Here is a 16,711-nt window from a genome sequence, read left to right as displayed (position 1 = left end):
GTGAATACACCATAAGAAAAGACAGATATTCAAAGTCATGCATATATTGGGTCTACCTTCAACTGAAGATTCTTCAAACCCATTACTCTGTGGGCCTTGATGTTCTGGTATCTCAGTATTTAAGTTACAGCTTAGTCATGGGGAAAGTATTTTTGCCACCAATCTCGAACTGAAGGTTAGGAGCAGTTTATCCTCAATTTCTCCTGTATTTTTAGGTTTCTCCACTCTTTGGAACAATCTATGATGCCATTTACTTCATGGCAATGGCTATGGACAGTGCTTGGAGGAAAGGAGTCAGAGCCTCAGGAGCCAGCATAGCTGAGCACACAAAAAACTTCAGCTTCCGTGGATTTAGCCACCAGGTAGAGACAGACAGCTGTGGGAAGGGGCTGGACAACTATGTGATACTGGACACAGATGGTCATGGGAACCAGCTTTTCCCAACCCACCTGCTGGACAGGTCTTCAGGCTCTGTGTTGCCCCTAGGCCGGGCCATCCATTTTCCCAATGAAAGTCCACCCAAACCAGACCCCACCTGTTGGTTTGATCCAGATGTTCTCTGCACTGAAGGTAAGAAAGAAAAAAAGAACCAAAAACTGGATGAAATGGCTTTGAGTTCATGCTTCTCGTTTCTTTCATCTTTTCTCTCACTTCAAGTGGTTACCCCTTTAAATTAGAACTCCCCAACCAGAAAAGTCTAAATTCAAGGATCTAATATAAAAATGCCCAGTCATCATGCTGTTTGTAATGGGAATCCTGTGCAGAGGTAACACCATCAATCCACAATATTCTCTTATTGCTTGTTAGCTCATAGAATAATACAATCATTTTTGTTTGTTGGGAAAAAAACTCTAGGATCATTGAACCCTTAACCCACCACTGCCAATCCTACCACTAAATATCACAGCTACCCATTTTTTCCAACAATTCCAGAGCCATTAATCCCACTACTCTCCTGGGCCAATAAGGTTGTTACCACTGCTATGTGTTGAAAGGGCTTTCTGGGTATAACATTCAACACTGGCCAATATTAGCAGTGACCATTATATAACAGAGGCTGCACCCAGCACTGTGTCTCTGTCCTTCTGGGGGACAGGACACTTAGAGGATTTGCTTTGAAGACAGCCTAAGAGAGCTGCACAAGAGCAGAGGCCCTCAGCATCCTGCCTGTTCACCCCTGCTCCTGTTTTCAGGTAGCAATGAGGAGTGAAGGACAATCAGAGCTCATCTCATTGAGAAACAATGATAATCATTACTCAAAATAATTTGAGTTATTATAGATAACACAGGTAGTAATCAATCTGGGGGCAGAGATATCTGTGCTACTTCCTAGGTTTGTAGGAAGCACTGTGTTTACTTGTTGTTTTTAAATTGAGGCAACTATGATGCAGTCTAAAGTTCACAGGGAAGCCAAAATCTCAGGGTAGGGTACTCAACCTCCTCTTCATATTTGCTTAAAATACCAAGCATTTACACCTATTGCTCCAGGTTATGTCTTAAACAGATGAAATTAACTACATCTATGGAATATTTCATTCAGTAGCTGAGAAAACCATTCTCCTTGGCTTAGCCATAACTGAGCTGACACATGAATCAGTGTCACTCCATGAGAACTGGAGATGTACTGATCTTGTAGCAACTGGCAAGCAATAGAAGAGATAAGTATAACACTATCATATATCTAATTTTACACTGCCCCTAGGAACAATGTAGCAATTTAACATCTCATTGCAGTCTATAGAAAAATCCCACCGATTTTTAGAGAGCTCAGATTTTATGTTCATACCTTTACAAAGGCATAAAGCTCTAGGCATCTGTCAATTAAACAGTAATTTATTATGATTGCTAGAATTTGAGACTGAACTTTATGGCTAGAATTAAATACAAGGCTGACTCTAGCTTTTGTATGAAGTTAGGCTTGGAGGAGTGTTGGATGAGAAGCTGTCAGGCTGCTGTGCTTCCTAACTCCAGGTTCACCAGGAGCAGGGCTGAGCTGGTGTTCCCAGGACATGGGCACACACACAGAGTGCAGACACAGCCAGTCACTGGCAGAGTAACACATACAGGAGAGTTATGTCTTTACAGGCACTGCTGGGACGTGGACATCAGAAATGGCCTGGTGCTGCCCTTATGCACCTCATAATAAGGCTCCAAGCTTGCTAGCAGATCTCACAGCCTCACCTCCTTCAGACTCACAAATGCATCCTCTGGTAGATGGTCCAAACCTAAATTCCCCCACAGCCATCTCTCAAACCCTTCAGTCTGTGCAGGAGATGACTGCAGACTTGTGGTCTCTCTCCACCCTCCAGAACTTACCTTCCCTGTGAGTTAGGTTGATGTTAAGTCGGTAAATGTCATACACAGTCAAAGAGCACAGTTACCCAGGAAAAAAAAAAAAACATAGATGGGGTTAAGAAGGTGGGAATTACTGCACTGATCAAATGCCTGGAAAAAATGCACAACATGGTTATGTGTGACCAGCATCGCCATTCTCTCAGATATTTGAGCATTCCTGACCCATTCTATCTCTCCTTTTACCCATGTTTGTCCTTTCCCCTAAAGATCCTGTGAGAAGTTTCATGTACTCCTGCAGTTCCCTTAAAGCATTCCCTAATGACTTTAACTCAATCCCATAAATTCCCTCAAGCATGCTGTAAGTTTGCTCTTTCCCATATGCTCATAATTAGCTTACTTTTACTTCTGGTTAGTTGTGAAGTATAGTATGGCTTGGAAGGGACATTTCAAGGCCATCCATCTATTCCTATCCCACACCGGACCAGGTTGCCTAAAGTCCCATGGAACCTAATTTTGAACACTGCCATGGATGGAGCAGCCACAGCTTTCATGGGCAGCCTTTTTCTGTGTTTGTGTGAGGGCAGTCAGGGCCTGGAGCCCTAGACTGAAGCAGTGAAATTTCAGCTAAAATGCTCTGACTTTTCCTGAAACAAATACCAGTTTTCAAAAATGCCTTCAGCTTTCACTGCAATCCTCTAGGTCTCAGTGCTTGCACATAGGTGCCAGTGTAACATAGAGTCATGAACCTTTCGTCAATCCAAATTTCTCCATGTTTGTTTGTGTTTGTAGATCTATGGATATAAGCAGAATAAATAGAAAAGTTAAAAACCAGAAGAGACACAGCAAACAGTTCCCACTGGAATTTAGCTTATGCAGTCATATCAGCTTCCCTTAGCTCTCTAGTAAACACACTCATCAGCAAAGTATCTGGCTCCAGTACTTTCTGCTGATGGATGTGCTGTGGAGAACATCAACCTTCTGCTGCTCCTCCTCTTCTTCTCTTTTCAACATTAGAAATTTGCAGCAGAGAATGAAAAAGCCCAGATGGGCCAGTGACTCACCTTGGCTGTTGGTTTGGTACCACAAGATAAAGATTTTTTTCAGAATTTCAATTCTTCAAGAGAAAAGAGACAAATGTTAAAAAGTTATGAACTTTGCAGAAGCTTCCTCTAAAACTTAACAATTCCCTGTGAGTCTATTTATTTACTTGAAGAAAAACTATTTTTCCCCTGGTCCACTGCTCTAAGTCTTGTTTAGAAAAAAAAAGCACATGGAAATAAATAATTAGCATAGCTGAAGTCTTATGTATGTCAAGTTAGTAAGTATTTGTGTATTGTGTATAAACAAACATTGCATTAAAATTGTCTTCCAGCATTCTTCTGGCTGAATATTTGACTTTTTAATCCAATGGCCTGATATTGATGTTTTTAATATTATTTCCTAAATCAAAATGATTTTCTAATTCACTGATTCTTTTCCCATCTTTGCACAGGGATTGAGCCTGCAGTCATTTTCTTGGGAGTAATGCTGTTATTTGTCCTGGTGTTGTGTGCTGTGGGCCTGGCTTCTCTCATCAGGTGAGAATTGCAACAGGTATTTGAGTTGGTGCCACTTTTAACTTCTCTGTAAGGCTTTTGCTTTAGCCAGCAGTTTAGACTATGCACACACAGAAAGTCTGATTTTGCTCTTGGCTCTCCAGCCACATATCTCTTCATATTTGTGGTGTGTTGGCCCTGGCAGCATGCCAGGCATCCACCAAAGGCATTCTATCTCTCCCTTCCTCAGCTAGACAGGGGAGAGAAAACACAACAAAAGGCGCATGGCTCAAGATGGGGTCAGGAGGGGATCGCTCACTAATTACCACAGCAGCCAAAATGGACTTGATGTGGGGAAATTAAGTTTATTATCAATCAAATCAGAGTAAGATAATGAGAAATAAAATAAAATCTTAAAACCACCTTCTTCCCAGGCTTAACTTATTCCCAAATTCACTGCTTCCTCCCCACCAGGGCACAGGGGCCAGGGAATGGGGACTGCAGTCAGTTCATCCCACATTGCCTCTGCTGCTCCTTCCTCCTGAGGGGAAGGGCTCCTCACACCCTTGTCCTGCTCCAGCAGTTTGTTGCTGAAGCATTAGGAAGGTGGTTATCACTTTGGAAGTGCAAAGGATGACATATAAACCAAATACAGGAATCTGTTATGAGAATATGAGGGTTGAAACCAAGTATTTTTCTTACTTGAGATCATTCTTGCCTGAATTTCTGTCTTTAGTATAATCATGTTTCCTATTAAACATGTGAGGCTGACCCTCTGTATTTTCTCCATGCACTAAAAAGAAAGAAAATACCTCTGGAGAGAATTTGAAGCAAATATTAAGGATACATCTTTATTATCAAGTTGATTCACTCTCTGTTTTGACCTGGGGTTCAGCTCCCTGGTCATTCCCATTATATATGTATTGGTCTGGGCAGGAGATCTTTGGAGTAAAGGCAGTAGTGTTCTGGGGAAGGAATAATTTCCCATAATTGTGTGTCACATCTGTGTCCCAACTCCATATCCAAGGTAGAAAAGTGCCAGAATGGATTGGTTGGTCCAGGAGCTACAGATTGCTCATGGCAAGGTCACTATAGCCCCCGGAGTAGTTTGTCTCTAATTATTGATGTCCTCATGACTGAAGTTAGAGTGAAAATAGACTGAAATTAGAAGGCACATTTACTGAGCAGCTATGACTTCAGCAGAGCAGAGTTCCTAGATTGTTCCCTCCAGCTTTGCCTCCCAAATAATTCCGAGACATGTTTTGTCTCCACTCCTGAATCATCCCTCCAAGCCCAGTTGTTAGGGCCACCCAACAAGAACACCCCAAACAGCTCCCCCACTTCCACAGCTGCTTCTGATAGAGCTGCAGACACTGATGAGGTTGCCTCCACCCACTCACTCTTTGAAACCCTGCTCTGTTTGCTGGCCACCAGCCCCTACAATTAAGTAAATAAATGACAATCTTTCTGCCTACTCTATTTGTAAGATCTTCCACCAGCCCCAGACTGTGCTTGGGAAGGCTTGGTCATGAGAAAAGATGTATGGCCATCTGCAAAGGAAGAAAAATTCCAGCATGACTCAGACAGTGATTTATATTAGGAAGGGGCATGTCTGGAACTAAATTTAAACCACAGCATGGTCTGAGTTGAAATGTGGAAGCTCTGGTCTTAGCTCTGTCAGGGATCTGCTGCATGACCTTAAATGAGTCACTCCACTCTCTCTGCTTAGCTTTTGGCAGAGGGATGCTTTCCTCCCTGCTTAGTGAGAGGATGTGATTTATCAAGCAAGGTTTTTCAGATGGCCTTGTGAAAGGTACATAAGTGATGATTTTTTTTCATAAAGATGAGTTGGGTGGCTTGGGATGGTGTGTTTAGAGAAATGTCATCCCAAGGAAAGCCTGTGGTTATGTGGCCAAGGCTTCCTCTCAGCTTCAAAAAGCTTCCCATGCTCCTCTAAAATATCCAGAATGATACATGGAGAGGAAAAGTGAATTGTGGTGACTTGGGGTTGTTTTATGTGGTGGTGTCCTTCTACAGTAACATCAGCAAAAGTTGTCCACCTCATCAGGGAAACACTTAGGAGAGCGCCGATCAGTCATCTGCTGTAGTGTTAACAAAATCCCTTAAGCAAAAGAAGTGACACTGAGGGCAACAGGGGAGCTTTCCCTTCCCTTTCTGCTCCTGGCTGAGGTGTTTTTGACTGTCTAATAGATACTGCTGCTTTGTGCTCAGTGTTAGACCCTGATGTCCACATCAAAATGATGAGGTGTGATGTCACGTGTGCCATACTGCTCATCCCTTGCAGCTTTTCCCTCTGTATAGACCTGTGACCATTACAAGGGCACATCTTGCTCTGTGCTTCAAAATGCACCATGCTACAATATAGACACTCAGACAGCATGTTTAGACAGTAACTTGTGTCCAGGCAGCTCTTATAAATTAACTACACTTCAGCTTCCATCCCTAAGAAAGGCTGGTGTGCCTAAATGTGGTTTGCTCATGACCAGACCAGCTGGACTAATAAAACTTGTCTTTGTCTCCTAATGGAGAATGATTTGGGATATGACAAATAAAAGCAAATCAAAACAAAATATGGCTTACATACACATCCAATTAATATTTGTAAGCAGATTAAATCCAGTTGTCTATCTGTGGTAAGACCCTTTGAGATGATAGCTTTTGTTGCTATCCATGTTGAAATGGGTAATTCATGACTTGGGGTTTAAGTCCAAGCCAAGGCATGGTGATTTGTCCACTGCTTTCACCAACGCCCTTCCCCACTCCCATGCCATTTTAAAGATCATGTCATTCCAACCACTCTGCCATGGGCAAGGACACCTTCAACTACACTGGGCTGCTCAGAGCCCCATTCAACCTGGCTTTGAACACTTCCATGGGTGGGGCTGGCACAGCTTCTCTGGGTAACCTCTGCACCTTCACAGAAACTAATTGCATACTAATATATTATCTAAACCTGCACTCTTTCAGCTGGAAACCATTCCCCCTTGTCCTGTCACTCCATGTCCCTGTCAAAAGTCCCTCTCCAGCTCTCTTGTAGCCCCTCTCCTTAGGCACTGGAAGGTGCTCTACAGAATCCCCAGTCTTCTCTTCTGCAGGCTGAACAGTCCCAGCTGTCTCAGCTGTCTCCATAACAGAGATGCTCCAGCCCCCTGATCATCTTCATGGCCTTCTCTGGATCTGCTCCAACAGGTCCATGACCTTCATAAGTGAGGGATCCAGAGCTGGATGCAGCACTGCAGGCAGGGTCCAATGGTGCAGGGATGCCAGGTGTGGGGAATTCAGAGGAGGTGTAAACTGGCTACCTACCTGTAGTGGATTGACTCTGGCCGGGTGCCAGGTGCCCACTCAGTTTCTCTATTACTCCCTTTCCCACTGGGACAGGGGAGAGAATAATATGTAGAATGAACAGCAGGGTGAGACAAAGCAGTTTTATTTCAGCAAAAAGAAAGAAACAAGCGGAGATCTGTGTGCACAAGAGCTGAAGAGGAAGCAGATCAGTCTCTACTTCCCATAAGCAGCAATGTTTGGACACTTCCTGGGAAGCAGGGCTTCAGCACACATAATGGTTCCTTCAGAAGGCAAACATTGAAAAGTCATGAATGCCCCCCCTCCTCCTCTCTCCCTTAGCTTAAATATCTAAGCTGATGTCATGTGGTATGGAATATCACTTTGGCTAATTTGGGTCAGCTGCGCTGGTTGTGTCCCCTCCCAAGATCTTGCCCACTCCCATTCTCTTTGATGAGGGGAAGGAATGTCAGAAAGACACTGCTGTTTGGCAGTAGCCAAAACACTGGTCTGGTATCAACACCCATTCAGTTACCAGTGCAAAGCACAGCACTGTAAGGGCTGGGAATGTTACCTCAGTCAGACCCAATGCACTACCTAAAACTGATAACTGTGACTCTCCAACTCTTGCAGGCAGAGTATCCTGAACAACCAGCTTTTCAGGGGTCCGAACAAGATCATACTGACCTTGGATGACCTCGTCTTCATCAACCCAGACATACATAGAAAGGTGAGTCCTTCTAATTGTTAAAGGAATTTGGGGCAACACTCTAGAACAGATTTGCTGTGTGGTATTTTCATACTCAAGAAGCTCTGGAAGCATAATTTCACTTTTTCATGTCATTTTTCCCTGCAAATTAGAAAATTCCCCATATACTGAGTGCTTTTGAGTTTCAGATAAGATGTCAGAGCTTTGATGATGATGTAAAACCATAGCCTTGATTGTGTTCCTTCTAGCTGCCAGGGCTTATTCCTTGTTCTTAGGTTGGATGGTACAACATAGGGCATGGCCAAAAGGATAAACCATCTTACGTTCTAAAATAAAGTGTCTGCATTCAAATATACTGGGAACCATTCCTGGTCCATTCTGGTCCATATCCAGAGCAGGTGACCTGCTGCGGGACACTCCCATGATTTCCCTACCCAGAATCCATGCTGCAAGGCGGAGCTGGAGTGGAGGTTTACACCCGAAGGTGGTAACTGCCTAGCACCTGCTTTCCTTGCCTTCCAGAGGCTGACCTTGGACAGTCTGACTGATGCAAACAGCATAGCAGCCAAGAACAGAAGCCTGATATCCGTAACCCGCTCTGCTTCCTTGAAAAGCACAGTGGCCACCCATGAAACCTCCAATGTGGCTCTGTATGAGGTAGGTGGGGACCTCATGCAGTCTTCTCCCACTGCTTCTGTTCACTGGACTGCTCCAGGGGGAGAAGTGTTTGGCTGCAGTACTGTAGGTCCCAGGATGGAGATAGCTTGAACAAACCCTAAGTATGAAAATAAGTTACTCCCAAGCATGGACTTAGCAGTGGTTAAGGCAAGTCTGTCCCAACCCTCACCGTGACAACTTGGAGTCATGTGGGATGGGAATATTCAACATTCACATGTAACATTGCCAGTCTGGTCCTTTATGGTGGTGGCACCATAAAGAACCTTTCTTACAAGACAGTCTTTATTTGGTGACATCTCTAATAAGGAACTTTCTTACAAGACAGGATCCAAATAGAGTAATGGAAGCTCAAATTCCCCTTTGTGGCAATAGGACTGTATGGCGTTTAAGCAGAGGCAATGGCCAAGAAAATTCACCACATCCATCAGGTTTTTCCTGAAAATGCAGCTTTTTGAAAAAATGGCATGGTAACTTTTCCTGAAGAGGAGCAAAATAAATTTGATCAATCATTAATTCCAGAGAAAAGCTCTGGTCAGAGTTATTTTCCTTTTTAATCAATTTATTGCTGTTTATCAGATACTAAGAAACCTTCCAGGCATGAAGTTGTGATCCAGGTGAAGGTCCTGCTTCACCCCTTTTTTGAAGGTTTGCTGTGGATATTCTTATTTGGGTTCAGTATATAAATAATCTGTTGCCAAGAACATTAAAAATCCCCAGCCACTTTCAAAGTCAAGGACCTGAAATTCAGATTTGGATACCAATGTTATCTGTTGTTCAGAGATTTGCTCTGTCACCCACCTGTGTTGGGATTAGGGGACTGGAGCTCTCTGAAGAGGAAAGGTTGAGGGAGTTGGGCCTGTTCAGCCTCAAGAAGAGACAGCTAAGAGAGCACCTCCCTGATGTCTATAAATATCTGAAGGGAGGGTGTTGGGAGGACAGAGCCAGGCTCTTCTCAGTAGACAAGAGGCAAAAGGCAGAAACTGATGCACAGAAAGTTCTACCTGAACATGAAGAAACCTTGCTGTGCAGGTGACCAAGCACTGAAACAGATTGTCCAGGGAGGATGTGGAGTCTCCCTCACTGGAGATATTCAAGAACTGCCTGGACACAATCCTGTGCTATGTGCTCTAGGATAACCTTTCTTAAGCAGGGAGGTTGGACTGGATGGTCCATCTCTGGTTTCTTCCAACCTTAACCATTTTCTGATTCTGTGATTGTGGACAGGGAGACCAGGTGTGGCTGAAAAAATTTGAGACAGGAGCAGTTCACAATCTGAGGCAAAGCTCCACCAGCATCTTAAGGAAGGTAGGAATAGGGCATGATGACATGTGGAGGGAAGGTTTCTCGGGGTGGTTTTGGCTTCAGGGTGTGTTTGTTGCCCTTGTCTCATGTCTATTCATTAAATCATGCATTATGGTTGTCAATGAGTCTTGTCTGGTGAAATGTGGTAGAGTGGACCATGCACAACTGCATCTGACAAATTTACCATAGATCCAAATTTACTATAGATCTAATTTACCGTAGATCCAAGTCAGCAGCTTGTACAACCCCACCCCAGACCTGCCACTTCCAAGCTGGTGCAATGTTAAATGTACAATGAATCCTTCAAGTGACCTTGCCTGCAAAGGCAGAGTGGTTTGAGGAACTCATCCCTCCACAGTGTGAGGCACTGGTAGATGTTTTCCTGTTTTATGGGTTGACAGTGTGACACAGACACAGTTGTGCATTTCTCTGGAGTTTGCTTTGTGTTTCCACCTAAGATGCCTCTCAGATGCTTAATTTTGGTCTCCAATTTTATTGTTACAAATGACAAGAAAGCATACTTGTTTTCTAAATTCAAGGGCATTAGTTGTTAACATCTATTGCTAACATAGCAGTGGCATTTTTATGCATGTAAAAGCAACAAATTTACTAGTTCATGTCTCCAAAGACACCATTGATGGATGACTTTGGACTCTCTAGGTATGGTATTGTTTCCAGTTCAGAGCAAGATCCACATGCTGAACTCAATCTATCCCAGCAAAGCCATTCTGGCCTAGTGAAAGATTCAATACAGTTTGTCTAAACAAAACACAAACTTCTGTTTAGTTTGCTTTTGCTATCTTGCTTTCTTTGTATAATGGATAGACTAAGGAAAACAAAGCTTGAAAAGAGTGTTGAGTAGTCAAAATTAAGCACCAGAGAGGTAGTTTGTGTCCCCATCTTTGAGGAAGGCTGTTTGGGAGTACAAGTGTGAAAAGGGCATCTAGTGATACCAAGAAGCTACCAAGCAGGTGTCTGGCTGACCTGGTCTCACTGTGATTTGCTGTCTTGTTTCAGATGAAGGATCTGCGTCATGAAAATGTGAATCTGTTCCTGGGCTTTTTCTCAGACTGTGGCATCTTTGCCATCGTGACAGAGTACTGCTCACGAGGCAGCCTGGAGGACTTGCTGAGAAATGAGGATATGAAACTGGACTGGATGTTCAAGTCCTCTCTTGTGATGGATCTAATTAAAGTAAACCCATTGCTCCTGCTGAGGCATGAGCTGAAGGGGACTTTTATGATGACTAAGCTATTTCAATCAGAAAGTTGCTTTTTAATAATAACACAGGGAAAACAAATCTGGATGTAATTCTACCAGTCTTTAAATTAGATTTCTTATCTTTATTTTGTTTCCATCTGAGAGAAGCACCATTTGGGGTAATAGAACTACAACTACACAGCAGGACAAGAGGCTAAAACTACATATCAGGCTGCAACTGATCACCTGGAACAACAGAATTTTGTGACAAATTTATTCTTTGCAAAGGCCCTTTCTTGTCATAAATCAGAAGTGCATCCACCATAGAACCAAACAGTATCCATCCCCAGCTGCCGGATGGCTGCACATATGGTCCCTTTAGCAGCGTTCACACTTCCAATCATGTCCCAAGTTTTTATGTCTTAATAGTGAACTACTAATCTGGGACAGGTGGATTCCAGAGAGTAGACCACCAGAACCATTCTTGTAGTCTGTGATCCTCCTTCTGAACCTCCTTAAGGGAGATGGGTTGGGCCACTCAGCTCTTCATGGTTTCGTTTGACCTCTTTGGTAACCCTTGTGTCCACTTTCTTATCCTTGCCTAAAAGAAAGTGTCCACTTTCTTATCTCTCTGGGTGCAGTGAGACACAGGGCTACAGAGGGGGGCATCTGACTCTTCCTGAAGTTGTCCGACCTTTCTAATACTACTTTAGGGCCCAGACAAACCTATTTCATGTACCTAATCCATTTCTAAATTTGTCTTATAGTTTTTTATTTCGATCATTACTGCATTTGACATAGAGTCAATGCTGCATTTGATGCCATCTGAGGTGACAAAGTGGCTTGGTGTCTCTGAGTGCTGATGGATAAGATTATTCTTAAGGATTAACCTGTATTTTTTTCTGTGTTTCATAGGGAATCAGATATTTGCATCACCGAGATTTTGCCCATGGACGTCTCAAGTCTCGTAACTGTGTTGTGGATGGCCGGTTTGTCCTGAAGATCACTGACTATGGTTATAATGAGATCCTAGAGGCACAGAAGTGCCCCTATATTCAGCCATCCCCAGAAGGTGGGTGTGATGAGGAAATATATATTTTTTAATATTTGTCCATTGATTTAACAGATGTTTGTCCAAGTACAATTTCAGGCCAGTGGCCACACAAGGATTTTCATGCTCAATCTCACTACATCTAGTTTCCTCCATACCATGCATTGTTATAAGAAAGGGTAAGCAAAGGTTTTTTCAGACTGCCTGAAAGTGAAGTGAATAGCAGAGTGATGTGGTAAAGAAAATATATTTTACTGTAAGCAGTGACAGAACTTCAGCTTGTTGCAGATGGAGAAGGACTGAATTGTTCCTGAAATCTGATCAGTACTGTAGCCGGTAGAATGGCTTCACATCCTTAGACCCAATCCTGTATTTAGAGTTTTATGTTATCCCAAATAAAAAGACACTTTTTCTTGTTAAAATAAGTCGTCTAAAAGACAAAATTATGTAGGTCTCTTTGAAATAGGCCCTCTACATGCCAATCACCAAAGGCTGCCACATGGATTCCCACCACTTAAGAATAGCCCTCATGGGACCAGGTTTGGAGACTTGGACAGGATTTCTTTCATGTGGCCATTGCTTTGGGGTTCCTCTGGTATCCCAATTTATTCTCAAAACCTGTTTTCCAATAGTATTTCATGGTTTGATGCCCCTGTCATGGAGTTTGATGCCCCTGTCATGGAATTTGATGCATACACCTTTTCAGTGTCTCAGATAGGGCAGTTGTCTGACAGAAGACTTCTCCTCCCTTACAGAAGATAAACACATTTGCGGTGGCAGAAATGTTCTATATCCCCATTTCTCAGAATGTACAGTTACCAGGCTAACAAAATCTCAGTTTGAACATTCATGAAGTTGGATATATTTTACAGTTCATTTCTTGCATACAGTTTTAAAGTTCATTTCTTCATGAAGTTGGATATATTTTACAACTGTGTCTTTTATCATTTGAACTATTGGATTATAAAGATTGTGCATCAGATTGTCACAAACTGCTTTTACAGAAACTATTTTCATCTAAAAAGAACTACAGAAAATATGTTGTTAATTGTTGCTGTGTAAAAGAGCAACAACTGTAACAGGAAAGTCAAGATTTGGTGCCAATATTTTGTCTCAGGAACATTTTCAATCAAAAAAAATGGTGTTAAAGCTTCTGGAAGGGGTGAGATGACTTCTTATGTTGAAGTTCATGGCTGGTGTTATATGATACAATTTGTTGGTGTGGCAGTTTTTAAAAAAACCCATAGAGTAAAACTTGGAAATTCTTTTTTTTTCTTGGTCAACACAGAAGTTTAGTATTTCTAACATACCACTAGAAGTAAAAGATTTGATTCAGTAAATAATGTAGTATTTTCCAACCTTTCATCAAATGACTGAAATAAGGTATTCATTTAAGCATTTATTTCACAATAGTCTGAGTTAAAGTGTAAGAAATGTGATGCTCTGAAATTTTTTTAGAATTGCTCTGGACAGCTCCTGAGTTACTGCGGGACCCAGACATGTGCAGAAAGGGCACAATCAAAGGGGACATTTACAGCTTTGCAATCATCCTGCAAGAAGTGGTTGCTCGGGGTCCACCTTACTGTACATCAGAACTCTCAGCTGAAGGTAGGCAACTACTACAGTATATTTTTAAGGCTTTGTGCAGAGCACTTTATAAAAGGCCTGGCCAAGTCCCCTTACTAATAAGGCAATAATGTATTAGTCTCATGACCTTTCTCAGTGTCAGAAGTCTGTTTCCAACACAACGTTCATAACAAACATCAAAATGTAGAGTTCTCATCACAGCCTTGGTACATGTCTCATCACTGCTTTCACTGGGATCAGGATTCTGGGTGCTCTCCAGGATGCTTCAGGCTCCTGCAGCACCTCCAGTTCCCTGTGGAAACTCAGACTTTTCATCTTAGTATGGGGTGAAATCTGAGGGCAGAACTTCCCATAGCTTAGAAGCTCCTTTGCTTCCCACTCATTGGCCCTTTATTGTGCATCGTGGAGGCTGAAGTTTTTGAGCTGGACCCCTTGCCAACATCCTATTTCGTCCATCTGCCCATCTATTTGTTCTTAATCCTTTCCTTTCTAAAGAGACCCTCTCTTCAACAGAGGTCAAAGTGATGTATCATGTTGCTTATGTGTATCAGAAACAGCAAACAGGTGAAGTCTTTAGGAGCTGCTCATGGTGCAACAATGCTGTGCATCCATGGGAAGAAAAAACCCACTGCAGTCAGGGTCAGGTCAGAAGCAATTAAACAGGGAGGGAGTGACAACAATCTAAAATTAACTGATTTCAGTGACAGCCCATTCTCAACACATTTTAAGCTGGACAATCATCAAGTGGGGTATGACAATTCAGTATGTGCCAGTTCAGCTGGAAAAATGGGGCCCTGACTTTTCTATGCCTGAAGCTGCTGTCACAATGCAAGGACAATGATGTTAATGATGTATCCCACTCTGTCAATCAGAGCTGGACCTATGATGTAGACTATGATGCAATTAGCAGGTTTCTCCCACCTCATACCTCCTGCAGAACCTCCAGCAAATGTTGAACACAGTTCAGTCCTGTTTACTAACCTGATAAAATGATGAATTTCTATTCATTGTGTCTCAATCCTAAGGAGCTTTCACTTGTGAACATTAAAACAATCTGGGGAAGGCATTTCCTCTCAGCTGCCCCTGGAAATATTGGGGCCAGATGTTTGGATTAGTTCATTTGGTGGAGTCTGGGGGAATGAGCCAAAGATCTTTAAAGTAGACTGTAAATGCTGAAAAGCTTTGGGTACTCACAGCAACAGCAGGACTTCTGCCAGAGAAAGAGGTTTTCACTCTGTTTGCTTGCTCTGCACTGAGCAAAATAAGATTTCAAATACCATAACTTTGGTGGGTGTTAAAAGACTGACTTCTCGGGGTTTGAAAACCCAAGCCCAGTTCCTTACAAGCCTCATTTCTAGGAAGGGAGCTCTAGACAGGGAGTCATTTCCCAGACACTGTTTTGAACTCAACCTCTCCCCCTTAACATACTTTCCACTGTCGCCACTCCCAGCAACTTCCTATGTCCTGGTTCCCAGTTAATGATGAAGCATCAGAGGCTGGTATCCTTCCTGTCTGGGCTCAGCCATAAACCTCTGCTGTCTTAGAAGACTGCAGGTCCTAGTGGAGAGAGTCAGAGGCAATTTCATTAAATACAAGCCTGCAGGCTCACACATACATCTGTCACACATCCTTCCCCCATCCAGCCACTTTATTACTCATAACCTGGTTCTCCAGGGACATGAATCTTCTTTAAATCCTTCAAGAGACTCCTGACAGAGAAAAGTAGAAACTTCCAGCTTCATTTGGCACAGACACTGGGTGCTGAGGACTAAGAGTGACAGCTGAAGAAGCAAGCCAGGGACACAAGGAAAGGTCCATGTCCTTGGCCCCTATCAAGACCCCCCCCATCTTACAATGTGCTTCCCAATCTTCTCTTTGCCACAGAAATTATAAGGAAAGTGAAGAAGCCCCCTCCCCTGTGTCGCCCAAACATAGCTCCTGAGGTAGCCCCCCTGGCATGCATCCAGGTAATGAAGCAATGCTGGGCTGAAGCCCCTGAACGACGTCCAACATTTGAGGAGGTGTTTCATAAGGTCAGTAAGTAGAGAAGCTGGTGTAATCCCATTGTTTGTTCTTGGCAGGGAAGTGTTTTATTGTTTGGGGTTTGTTTTTTTTTTTTTTGCTTTAACTCAGTTATTAAAGAATGAAGAAGTTGCAGAGCCCTAGAATTGTCCTGACTTAGGGGTGATAAAGCAGCCTGGACATGGGCTTGATGTCTTCACATTAGCAGTGTACCTGCAGAGATGGTCTCATGGAGATGAAAGATTTGTAAATTATTCACCTTCAGACCAATTTTTCTTTTAATCTTCTAAAGTGTTTAAAATGATAACTATAAAAAAATTCACCAAAGACTGTTAAAGACAAAGTTACAATGTTTGGCATAGGAGGTCTCTCAATTCCAGATTGGTGGAAGCTTGGAGAATATCCCAGGGAAATATGAGTGTACCTGAGGCCTGTTTAAACAGCTTTCCTAGGTATGTGTTACTGGCCAATCTCATGGACAGGTACTGAAAAAATAACCCCCTTTCTGATCAAGCAATGTTGTTCCTGTGTTCTTATAAGGTGATAAAATCATATACTCATTAAGGTTGGACTTTTAAGATCATCAATCATCAACCCCATACCACCACCATGTGTGCTGTTAAACCATGTCCTCAAGTGCCACATCCACATGCTTCTTGAGCACTAACAGGGATGGTAACTGCAACCATTATCCTAAGCAGTCTGTTCCAAACAGGTTTTACAAACCCTTTCTGTGAAAAAAAATTATTAATATCCAATATAACCCTTCACTGACACAACTTTAGGGCATTTCATCAAAACCGGTAAACAAACTTACTTAATTTTTGCCTTTTGGTTCTATGAAGCTGTGAATAATTTTGAACCTGCTGACTCCACTGTTGAGTCTAAGGTAGCCTCCAAAGTCACAAATTATCTGAAAGTTCCAGCAGCTCAACTTCAGGTCAGGAAGAGAAAGCACAACTCAATGAAGAACTGGGAATGGAGGTGGCAGTACACATGCACGTCAGTGTACACTGCGTGTTAAGT

General features: G+C 42.7%; 1 protein-coding gene across 1 annotated transcript in view; it reads left to right on the top strand.

The window, feature by feature from the left end:
- GUCY2F (guanylate cyclase 2F, retinal) overlaps window positions 1-16,711 on the top strand; it is a 38,009-nt gene that overhangs the window by 3,240 nt on the left and 18,058 nt on the right. The window contains exons 3-11 of the mRNA XM_066571763.1: window positions 216-570; window positions 3,788-3,872; window positions 7,770-7,866; window positions 8,368-8,502; window positions 9,748-9,828; window positions 10,843-11,019; window positions 11,941-12,097; window positions 13,535-13,684; window positions 15,548-15,696. Of these exons, the coding sequence (XP_066427860.1) occupies window positions 216-570; window positions 3,788-3,872; window positions 7,770-7,866; window positions 8,368-8,502; window positions 9,748-9,828; window positions 10,843-11,019; window positions 11,941-12,097; window positions 13,535-13,684; window positions 15,548-15,696 (1,386 nt within the window). The remainder of the gene's footprint in view (window positions 1-215; window positions 571-3,787; window positions 3,873-7,769; window positions 7,867-8,367; window positions 8,503-9,747; window positions 9,829-10,842; window positions 11,020-11,940; window positions 12,098-13,534; window positions 13,685-15,547; window positions 15,697-16,711) is intronic.

This window comes from Molothrus aeneus, chromosome 2 (genome assembly GCF_037042795.1).
Source record: "Molothrus aeneus isolate 106 chromosome 2, BPBGC_Maene_1.0, whole genome shotgun sequence".
NCBI classification, from domain to species: Eukaryota; Metazoa; Chordata; class Aves; order Passeriformes; family Icteridae; genus Molothrus; species Molothrus aeneus.
The sequence above is the reverse complement of the archived record's forward strand: the minus strand, read 5'-3'. Positions and strand labels throughout refer to the sequence as shown.